The following is a 12,038-nucleotide window of genomic DNA, read 5'->3' as shown; positions in this document are numbered from 1 at the left end:
AGATAGATAGATAGATAGATAGATAGATAGATAGATAGATAGATAGATACTTTGTTAAAATGGGTCTGTAATCATTCAGATTGCTGGTGTTAGACTGTTTGGGCACCGGTGTGATAGCAGTCGATTTCAGACAGGTGGGTACCTTGGCCTGTGCCAGAGACAAGTTAAAGATGTCCCCGGCATACTCTTAAGTGTGTTTTTCCCAGTTACCTGGTGAATAGAAAGCATTAATATCAAAGGAAATCAGTAAAGAACAATTCATTTGTTAATATTTATTTCATAAATTGCACCACAGAGCAAGTTAAGATGATAGTACTATAGCAAACTGGAAAAAATACACTAGCCATGTGTAGAAGGCCTGACATTGACAATAGAAAGACAAATTAATTTCTTTACAGAGAAACTGTGACTGTTGAATGATTTACAACATAAATATGTATTAATTGATTTATTTCTGTCTGGATGTGTGAAAATGCAGTGTACTTGACTTAAATCTAAGAAAAGAGAGACATCATTTTCCCTTGAATGCTTTGGACTCGTCTATGAAGCTGACTTCGCACAACAGCTGCATAATATAAGTGACTTTATCAAAGAACTTGAAACGAAGTTTGAAGTGAACAAAAGGCACGTAGAAGATGAGGCTCCCAAACATAGCCAGCAAGCCGTAGATGTACTGTTTTTTGGGAGAGCGGATGATAGGAGCTAAAATGAAGAAGATTCCGGCCCCAATGGTCAGCAGAACAATAGGCAGGGGGACCTGCAAATAAAAAAAAACAAAAGGATATAACTTAGTACACGAGGCAGAGATGGAAGTTGGTTCAAAGGTCAAGAATCATTTCTGTTGTGGGGTACAACATCTGTAAATTTTGGTCACTATTTTCATTATATTTTGTTGAAGACGAAAGAAATGAACTTAAATACAGATCAATAGCATGGACAGTTAACATCAAAGGCAAAATGTTTTCCTGAATTGCACCAATATCAGTACCATCTGAATTCAGGAGACGCCTCAAGCTGTATTGATGATTTTATGACCTGTGCAGGAAAAGGCAGCGGGACTTAATTGGTTTACAGCTTGGGAAAGGAAGACATGCTATGGTTCAAGCTGTACTCGATTACTTTACAATCTGTGACCAGAAGGAGATGCCATGGGACTGGAAATTACAGCTTGACACAAGAGATTGTTAAAACATTAGAAACTTTATTGCTTGGAAAAACGGACGGACTCAAACGGATGAAACAGTTTGAGCAAACTCACTCATCATATCGACAGCCAGCCTATCAGGTGCATGTAGCAATCACATCTTGCGAAACCCAGAGCGAGATCAGAAGAGAGCAGAGTGATGTCAGAAGAGAACGGCAGCCACGTCAGCAAAGCATCTCATGAACAGCTTCGAGTGTTAGATCCATGCCACCCTGCGACATTCATCCTTGACCTCTTTACTTTTTCATAAGCTTTTTCTAAAGGCTTATATATATCCTGACTTTATTATCGTCTCATTTTCTGTTGTTCTTTGTTCTATTTGGTGTTATTATTCATGTAATAAACACCACGCTGCTTTTAACTTTCCATGCTTTGTCTTCATGTCTAGAGAGTGATTGAAGTAATAAGGTAGATTTCTTTGAGCACCTGGTGCAACCGGAAGTTTGCCATACGCTCCGTGCTGCAAGGTTTATTAAGGCTGAGGGTGTGAGCTCCACCCAATAGTAGGGAACAGGATGTAAAGTAAGGCATTCTGGGTTGAGAAATGGCCTATAGCCAAGGATGTTGAGCCCTTGTAAGTTTAAATATATTCCTAGAGACTAAAGTAATATTTACATCTGAGATATATCTAAAACATCGTATGTTGTTTGTGCCAACAATAAGTAAGTCTCTTGAAGTGCTGAGAGAGTGACAGGCTGTGTTATTCCTAAGGCACTTGGGTGGTTTGAAGGGCTAGAGGTTAACCAGCTGTGTGTGTGTCATTCGTGGGGCACTGTTGTGGTTAGGGTCTGTGTGTATGTAAGTCTCTTGAAGTGCTAACTGAGTGACAAGTTGTATTATTCATAAGGCACTTGTGTGGCTTAAAGTGTGTAGATGCCACATGGGCTGGATGGGCATCCCAGTTGGGGAGGAAACAAGAAGCAAACCCGGAAGGAAGGATCTGAAAAGATGGACGGACAGCCCATGGAAAAGAAAAGATAACTCTGAGGAGTTTTTATTCCACCAGCACGCTAGATGGCAGCAGTATCAGATATCCGTGCCCAGTGGGAAGCCAGTGGGACATGCTGGGAAATGTAGTCTGGCAGGGCAGCCCTGCTGGAGTCACTGGGTGCCGCAAGAGGGCGCTGCATGGAGACAAGCTCCCTGTTATAATGGACTTCCGTGTGACCCGGAAGTGCTTCTATCGGGCAATCGCCCTGACACCTGAAATACTCCTGAGTCTGTAATAAAAGGGAACGCACTCCCTTATCCAGGGGAGTCGGCGCTGGGAGGTAGAGAGGCAACACTTGACTGGAGGAGGGCAGTGCGCTGGTGAGAGAATTATAGTGAAAAGAACAAACCTGTGTTTTGTGCTTGTTGTGACATATTTGAGGGGGTTTGGTTAATAAACCAACCTTTATTAGAAGCCGGGACTGTGCTTGTGTGTCCGTGTTGGGGTTTAGGCCATTGATGCCCTGGTTTCTATCACAAGTGCTAGAAATTAACCAGCTGTGTGTTTGTCATTCATAGGGCACTGTTGAGGTTCTGTGTGTATGCATATATCTATGTATGCGTGTGATAATCTTAAGGTGTGACAGTAGACCATCCTGGTAACGAACCTGATGAGTACACTTGCCTCTATGTAAAGGGTAAGTAGAGGGAAATATCACAATAACACAATTTCCTTACACACAGCTGTGGGTTCCTACAGCAAGGTACCAGTTTGTAGAACTGGACAGAGCAAACTTCGATTCAACAAAAAATGGGACACTTTAGACAACTAACTAATTGTATCTTTTCTAAAATCACTAATGAACACATAACTCCAGTTCTTAAATCCTTACACTGGCTCCCGGTTAAGTTTAGGGCAGATTTCAAAATCCTTCTTTTAACATAAAGCATTAAATGGTCGAGGTCCGGCTTACTTGTCTGAACTTATCATGACTTACAAACCTGAGCGCACATTAAGATCTCAAGATGCTGGTCTGCTTATGATTCCAAGGATTAATAAAATAACAGTGGGAGGTCGAGCTTTTAGTTACAGGGCCCCTAAACTGTGGAATGGTCTGCCTGCTACTATAAGAGATGCCCCTTCGGTCTCAGCTTTTAAATCCCGGCTGAAGACTCACTACTTCAGTTTAGCATATCCTGACTAGCGCTTCTGATTAACTGTACAGACTGCATCTCTGTTGTTAGTCATTAGCACTAAAACATAAGTAACATAACAGTTATAATTGTATACTAACCCTCACTTATTCTGTTTTTTCTTCTCGGTACTCAAATGTGGCACTTGGTGCCATGGCCCACCTGCCAAGTTGTTTTGCCTGCCTAAGGAAAAGTCACCCCAGATGGAGGATCGCAGGAATCGTGGGAAAGAGGGGACCTTTCATCGGATTGGCTGGCCCAGCACTGTTTCAGCCATGGAATGGCCAAATGGGGGAGGCAGCTTGAAGGATGAGGTCTCCAGGACTCTACACAAATCCAAATCTTATTATGGGATATATCATCTACTGTTAAATTCTGCTCTGTACTTCTAAAATTTATATTTTTTATTTCTTACTATATTGAGAAATTGTTCTGTTCTGTGTACTGCATTGTATTGTATTGACCCCATTCTTTTGATACCCACTGCATGCCCAGCCTACCTGGAAAGGGGTCTCTCTTTGAACTGCCTTTCCCAAGGTTTCTTCTATTTTTCCCTACAAGGTTTTTTTGGGAGTTTTTCCTTGTCTTCTTAGAGAGTCAAGGCTGGGGGGCTGTCAAGAGGCAGGGCCTGTTAAAGCCCATTGCGGTACTTCCTGTGTGATTTTGGGCTATACAAAAATAAACTGTATTGTATTGTATTGTAATGCTACACACTCTTTTCATTCTTCTTCATTTGTCGAAACACTAAAACAAGAGTGGCTTATTATTAGAAGAAGGAAAAGATGCCAATTTTACCTTATATGGTCTGGGAAGATCAGGTTCCCGGTACCGAAGAACCAGCAGAGAAATACAAGTCATCGTTATAACAACCCATGAGAAAAATCCAAAATAGCTGGTCAGTGTGAGGAGGCTGGAAGAGATCACAAACAGAATGGACAAGAGGCCAGACAGGATAATGCCCGGTGCCGGAGTTAGGTGATGGATGTTTAGCATTGAAAAAAAACTCGGCAGGTGTCCTTCTCTGCTAGCGGCATACTTCAGGCGTCCTTGGAGGAAAGTGGAGCCATTAATGGAACCAAAGGTAGAAATTGCCACCGACATGGGAATTATCCAGAAAAAGGAGCCAAGTACCCTGCTGGCCCAGGTGTTTCCCACAGCAGCTAAGGAAAACAAAGGATTTAACAGCATTACATACAGAACAAGAATTTGAGTTTGGAGCTTTATAACTGTAGAACTGAAAAAATAAAATTAATCGTCACATGATGGTATTGGTAAAGTCGATCCTGCTTTTGGTGAAAGACACCAGAATGGACAAGTCCATTTAACATTTTACAGCAACTTAGGTCAAGTGCAAATTTATCACCAAAAAAGATGAGTCCCGATTAGGATTGCAACTAGAGGAAAGATGTAATACGGGACGGGGATGAGGTTCTGATGTACCGGGACCGCCGGGAGTGGGACACAGTGCCTCAGTATATAATGAATGTAGAAAAGTGCAAAGTGTGGGCAAAAGGAACATCAGTTTCAAATAAAAGACGGAGACACTGATCTACAGGAAGCAACCCTTGAAAAGGATTTAGGGGATTATATTGATACAACATTTTCATTTACTTGGCATTGTGCATAAGCAATTAAAAAAACACAAGTAAAATGTTAGCTTAAAAAATAAAAACTGTTGAATTTAAGTCAGAGGATGTTATACTCAAACTATATAATGCACTAGTAAGACCACATCTTGAGTACTGTGTGCAGTTCTGGTCACCACAGTACAACAAAGACATAGCAGCACTTAAAGCTGTGCAGAGGAGAACATCCAAGTGCATCATGGGACTTAAGGACATGACCTACTAGGACAGACTCAGAGAATTAAACCTACTTACTCTTGAGCAGAGGAGACTGCGTGGAGACCTAAACCAGGTATTTAAAAACCTCAAAGGGTGAATTAAAAATGATCCGCACTCCGGTTATATTAAAACTTCTGTTGGCAGCACTGTCTTGTCAGTGCTTTCCTTACGAGGTCCCTGTCTGTCACTGCTGTGCAGGTATGAACGCGTTATGTCAGATCATTTGTAATTGTGGTGCGAGAAACAATGGCTGCCCCACTTGTTATTTACACGAAAGAAGAGCAACGTGCAGTGATTTGGTTTTTGTGGTCTGAGGGTGTGCTTGGTGCCGATATTTATCGAAGACTTTGTGCACAGTATGGAGAAAGTGTTTTGTTGCAACGAAGTGTGTATGAATGGATAGAGAAGTTCAAGGAAGGTTGCACAAGTGTCAGCTACAAAGAAGGAGCTGGATGCCCGTCCATGTTCACGACTGATGACAATCTTGAGCGTATACATGAAATGATTCTGTTGAATAGACGAGTGGCAGTAGATGATGTGGCAAATCCTTTGCAAATCAACCAGACTTGAAATTTGAAAGAAGACCTACGAGGATGAAGATTCACGTCTGATGAAGAGGTGAAGACAGGGTGCATTCGGGGCTTGTAGCAACAGCCTAAAACATTTTTTATCTATCTATCTGTCTGTCTGTCTGTCTGTCTGTCTGTCTGTCTGTCTATCTATCTATCTATCTATCTATCTATCTATCTATCTATCTGTCTATCTATCTATCTATCTATCTATCTATCTATCTATCTATCTATCTATCTATCTATCTATCTATCTATCTATCTATCTAACGGCCTACATTTACTTACGTTAAATTTCATCTGCCACCAATGCTGGACCTCCACAGGCCCCTTGGGTGACTTACCTTCTTTAACACAGAATTGAGGATTCTTTTAACAGTGCATCACATGGATGTTTAATGCCAATTGGCAGTTTTCACTCTTGATTTCGATGCAAGATTCGATTGGCTTATATCTGTACTCACCAACCTCCTTAAGCACTCTAGTGATTTGTTTGATTTCAGCCTATTTAATCTGAGCAGCTCTTCTCCCTCTACAATCTCCAAATCACTCAGTACCTCCTTAGTAGTCCCTGTTACTTTTGGAACGTTATTGAGTTCTTCACACTGTGATGGACGGCCGGGGATCGTGTCCTGTCGAGAAGCCTGGGACAACAGGGGACCAAGAAAAAGGCAAGCCATTCCCCCGGACAGGAAAGGACAGCCACCCTGGGTTACATCGGGACCATGAGCATGGAGCTGTAACGCTCAAGCCTGTTGGGTTGCGTGGCCACCACCAGGGGCCACTGGGATAATTCCGGAGACGTGGTCTGCAGCACTTCCGCCTCAACCAGAAGTGCTGCCAGAAGAGGAGCCGGATTTAAAATGCAGCACTTCCGCCATCCCCAGGAGTGCTGCCGGGACTTAATTGAGGAACACCTGGAGTACTTCCGGGTGTGGTATAAAAGGAGCTGCTTCACTCCACTCAGGGAGCCGGAGTCGGGTGGAAGAGGATGGAGCTTGCAGGAGAGGAGTAGAGGCGGTGAAGAAAAGAATAGAAAAGAAAGATAAAAGATAAGGACTGAGATATTGAGAGTAACTGTGGTTACATTGCGTGTTGCAGGAAAAGTAACATAAACAGTGTGTGTGTCTGTGTCCGGGGGTCAAATTCCACAACACATACTGTATATATTCCAAAAATTTCCAAGTGGAAATTCATAGCATTTATCTGTATATTCCAGCTCACCTTTACTGTTCCTAATACTCTTCATCTCCTCCTTGACTGTTCTTTTACTAAAATACTGAAAGAATCTCTTTGGGTCATCTTTGCCTTTTCAGCAATAAAAGATGATTATTAATGACTAGCATAGCTGAAATACCTGGCATTGCCCGGGAGGAAAATAAAGTGTTTTGTGTTTTTTGAGAAAAATATAATTAAAAAAACCCAAAACTTTAATAATAAAAATAAATTAACAAACAATGAAGACTTGTCTTGTGGTCTTGTATGTATGTTATCATCCAGTTGACACTCAGAACCGGCCAACTCTATTTAATGTGAAAAGCAACAGGGGGTGCGGTGGTACTCAAACATAAAGAAAGCTGGCAGTCACCTCCAGTTCGACCTCTGGTGGTCATTCTCAGTGTCAACTGGATGATAACATGCATACAAGACCACAAGATCACCCCCCCCCCCCCCACCTTACTCAAAGGGGTGGGTTAGGGTTGATTTCACCCTACGGTATTTTTAGTCGACCAATGAGAAACAAGTGTACCAAGTGTCATGAAAATCGCTCCAGCCGTTCGGAAGTGATGCTGGAACATACATACATACATACACACACACATTGACTTTTATATATACTGTATAGATAAGAGTTCAACTAACAGGAGGATGAGATTCAAGAGAAGGGATAGGGTGAGCAGCTGGGAGCGTAGATTTACAGATTAGGTGGGAAAGTGCTTTAGACGCCCCGGTATCAAATAGATGTTTAGTGTAGTACATTGTAGGTTAATGGATATTTGCAGACATCTACATATATAATTCACTAAGTCCATGGCAAGCAAAACGTATGCAAGATAGCCATGCCCGACAACTCACAGAGCCCCGCCCACCAACAATGGCGCGAGAGCGAAACCATTTGCCAAGAATGTGTTCATTAATCAAGAACAAAAGTCGGAGATTCGAAGAAGATCACATACCGTCGTAGTTCCGACCATACACGATGCCGACTGGCGATCCAGCGGCGTTATTCCCATGACCCGCCGGGCAGCCAACCGGGTAACCAAAGTCTTTGTGTTCCAGAGGGAGAATGGTTGCAAAGCTGAAATTGAAAGGAATTGACTGAAGGGCACCACCAGGTGTGGAGCCTGTGGCTTAATTTAATTGACTCAACACGGGAAACCTCACCTAGCCCGAACGTGGCTCACAGGTGCATGTGAACTGTAGCGTATGGTTGCAAAACTGAAGCTTAAAGGAATTGACGGAAGGGCACCACCAGGTGTGGAGCCTGTGGCTTAATTGGACTCAACACGGGAAACCTCACCCGGACCGAACGTGGCTCACAGGTGCATGCGACTGAGGCGGTGTGTGGAAAATGAACAATCAACGTGACTCACAGGTGTATGTGGACTGTACACAGACGAAAGCAATTCAGGTGAGGAGTTGGGGGCGGACACATGAGCAGGCAGTGCGTACTGAACGATGACTAAGAGATTCGGGCCCGCTTCCCCGCTCTCTCTCCAAAGTTCCATCTTTGCATTCACTTACAGTTGTATCCTCAAACCCACCCCATTTGGACAACTGTGTCTTTCAGGAAGTGTTCACCCATCAATACATAATTATGCGGCTAGTCTGTAATATTCCGAACATTGAATACCTGACATGGTCATCTCTTTAGGAGTCATCACTGTAAGATAGGAGACATTCACCAGCACATACAGCAAAGTGACAACAGGCAGAGCAGTAGAAATGCATCTTGGGATGTTTTTTCTTGGATTTTTTAATTCCTCTGTAAAAACAAAACAAACAAAAATCATCAAAGACACCGGTACATACACATACACTGTTAGCAGCTTTTAAAGTTTTAATTCACTTGTTAATCCAGCCATTTATCCATGAATACAGTATGTGTTTGTCTATATGTCAATGTATGCATGTATGGGTTTGCCTGGATAGCGCATATCTGTGTAGTACAGGCTGTCACACACGCGTGTTTAGGAGACAACTAAAGGGCTTGAGTAAATGTAATTCCACGCCGGACCAGGGGGTGGCGAAGTGCACTAATTCTCCCTCTCGATCTTTTGCAGACCATTCCAGGGAAATCCCGTCCGGCTCTGGGGCAGCCAACGACGTCACTTCCGGTTCCAGTCCTGATGACATCACTTTCTCCACTGGCCTTTAAAGCCGCCATCTTGCTTCCAGTTAATCAGTTCTGTTTTGGACTCAGTTGTGTGAACATGTCTATTATTTTGACGCAGTTTTGCAGCCGGGAAAAATTATACGGCTGGCTGCCCCAAACCTTTTCCATGTCTTATGCTCATTTTTGTGACAAGGTGTAGACAAATGTCTTAGTACCCCATCCAGGAAAAAAGAAAGATGCCATAATTGTCTTCGAAATTTACATGGAACTGACCAAAGTAAGTGGCACCCTTCATTGCTTATTTCATATTTAACAAAAATCAGACTTTGCTTTAGAGTTTTGATTCAAGATAATACTTCAAATAAGAACACACATGAAAATGGCATGGACAACAACGGTGGGACCCTTAATCTAAAATGTTGTTGCAAAAAACCTTTAGAGTTTACAATCCCTGCACTCAAGCAATTCCTGGAGCTCTCCATGAGACGTCTGCACCTGTCCACAGGTTGTTCGGTCCACTTGGCCTGAGCAAACTGCTCCAGCTGGGTCAGCTTTGAAGGGGGTCTTCTCCAGACTGCGTGTTTCAGTTCTTTCCTTAGATGTTTGATTGAAATCAGAGATCACAGAAGGCCACTTCAGAATAGTCCAATGTTTGGTTCTTCGCTATTCTTGGGTGCTTTTCGCTGTGTTTTGGCTCCTTATCATGTTGGAGGGTCCATGACCTACAACTGAGACAGAGCTGTCTGACATCGGGCAGGACGTTTCGCTCCAGATAGTCTTGAGATTTCATTCTTCCCTGCACAGACTCAAGTCACCCCATGCCAGACGTAACAAAGCAGATCCAAAACAAAACCGAATCTCCTCCATGTTTCACTGTAGCTATGGTGTTCTTTTCTTTAAAAGTTTCATTCTTTCATCTGCGGTCATAGAGCTGATGTGACTTGCCAAAAACCTCCAGTTTTATCTGTTCTGTCCAAAGGACATTCTCCCAGAAGCATTGTGGCTTGTCAATATGCATTTCAGCAAATTCCACTCTGGCTTTTTTATGTTTGACTTTCAACAGTGGAGTCCTCCTGGGTCTTCTTCCATTGAGCCCACTGTCACACAAAAAGCAATAGATGGTGCGGTCAGACACTGATGGACCTTGACCTTAAAGTTCAGCTTGAATCTCTTTGGAAGTCTTCCTTGGCTATTTATCTACCATTTTTACTCTCCTTTTGGTCATTCTTGTGGTTGGTTATAGTCCCGTGGACTTAAAACTTCTTAATAATTTTTGCAACTGTTGTCAACAGGAACTTCAATATGCTTGGAGATGGTGGTCTTCTAGCGTTTGCCTTTAACATGCTTGTCCATCATTTTCTTTGTGACCTCCTCAGACAACGTTCTTCTTTGCTTTCCCTGGTCCATGGTCAGTGTGGGACACACAATGACACCAAACGGCAGAGTGACGACTTTTCTTCATTTAAATGGTCTGAATGACTGATTGCACAATTAGAGACGTGTGTGACACAAATTCAAGAAAAACAGCGAGTCCAGTTCTTTAGGATCTTTTCTAGGGGTCTCAACAGATGTGATCCGGCCATTTTAGGAGATCTTTGTAGAATAAACAACACTTGATCTCTTATCATACTTACTTTGCTTTACTTGATGACATGTCAAAGGCATGCAGATACACTGGGGACAATTGCTTTTTATTTCATCACTTTTCAGGGGACATACAGCACTTTTTCAATAAGTTGTAAGAGGACCAATAAATCTGGCCACATCTATAGATTTATCTACTGACATACACTAGGGTTTAACGGTTTGGAATCACCCAGAATTGTTCATGTTTTTGAAAGAAATCGTTACACTAAATAATGTCAATTACAAGCTTCTTGTGGTTTATAACATCATTCTTTTTACTTTCTCATATATGAATTATACGCAACGTATTGTAATCATCCAAAGATTTGATTTGAGATTTTGACGTTTTAGACCTCCCTGAGTCCGATTTTCTTTCTCATAGGGAACGTATTGTAATTGTCCAAAAATTTGATTTCGAGATTTTGATGAATCTCAATGTTTTTGACCTCCCTGAGTCTAATTTTCTTTCTCGTAGGGAAAGTATTGTAATCGTCCAAAAATTCAATTTCGAGATTTTGATGAATCTTGACATTTTAGACCTCCCTGAGTCCAAAAATACCATTTTTGAAATAATGTCTGTGTGTCTGTGTGGGTGTGTGTGTGTATGTTGTCGTACATGGCTGGGGGTCAGACCTGGCCAGGACGCCTGGAAGGACTAGGTGGTGGCATATTTGTCCTCCAGGCCACGAGGGGGCAACTGCCCTGGAGCAGAAGAGGCCCACGGAAGGAGAGCAGGGAGCCTCAAGACCGTTGGGGCCTCTGGTCACCGCCAGGGGGCTCCCTGAGCCTCATGGAGCCTGGGACTTATTTACTTCCGCCACACCAATGGAGGACGATCCTTCTAGGGTCACCTGGAGTGCTTCCGGGTGCTCTCCTGATGCTTCCGCCACACCAGGACGTGACGTCATGGAGAGCAGCTGGAGCTCATCCGGGTGAGGATAAGAGGGGCCGCCTCCCTCCAATCAAGGAGCTGGAGTCGGGAGCAGGAGCAGGACGAAGCTCCTGGAGATAGTGTACAGGTGGACCAGGGACAAGGAGAGAGAAGGCCCAGAAAAAAGGTGACTGGGGCTGAAGACACTGTGTTGTTGTGCGGGACTGAGTCGTGTTGTTGTGTGGCACAGACGAAAATAAAAGTACATTTGATAAAGATGTGGTCTCCGACTGGTGGTGTCCGGGCAAATATCACAATGTAAACACGATAACTTCAGTATGCTTTCACTTCGGTCAACCAAATTTTGCATACAAGTATTAGGTACAAAATGTAGATTTCTATCAACTTTTGAGCTATTTCCGTTAACCGGAAGCGGTACTTTACTTTTTATTCAGGCAGCTGC

General features: G+C 42.9%; 1 protein-coding gene across 3 annotated transcripts in view; it reads right to left on the bottom strand.

Moving 5' to 3' along the window:
* Positions 1 to 257: 257 nt before the first annotated feature.
* LOC114653859 (b(0,+)-type amino acid transporter 1-like) overlaps positions 258 to 12,038 on the bottom strand; it is a 39,096-nt gene continuing 27,315 nt past the window's right edge. For all 3 annotated transcript variants that reach the window (XM_051929278.1, XM_051929277.1, XM_028804425.2), the window contains 3 exons: positions 8,596 to 8,727; positions 4,124 to 4,488; positions 258 to 757 (listed from right to left, as the gene is read on the bottom strand). In XM_051929278.1, coding sequence (XP_051785238.1) covers positions 512 to 757; positions 4,124 to 4,488; positions 8,596 to 8,727 — 743 coding nt within the window. In that variant the 3' untranslated portion in view covers positions 258 to 511. The remainder of the gene's footprint in view (positions 758 to 4,123; positions 4,489 to 8,595; positions 8,728 to 12,038) is intronic.

The sequence above is a fragment of the Erpetoichthys calabaricus genome, chromosome 6, assembly GCF_900747795.2.
Source record: "Erpetoichthys calabaricus chromosome 6, fErpCal1.3, whole genome shotgun sequence".
Classification (NCBI taxonomy): domain Eukaryota; kingdom Metazoa; phylum Chordata; class Cladistia; order Polypteriformes; family Polypteridae; genus Erpetoichthys; species Erpetoichthys calabaricus.
Note: the sequence above shows the minus strand (reverse complement) of the source record. Positions and strands in the feature narration are given on the sequence as shown.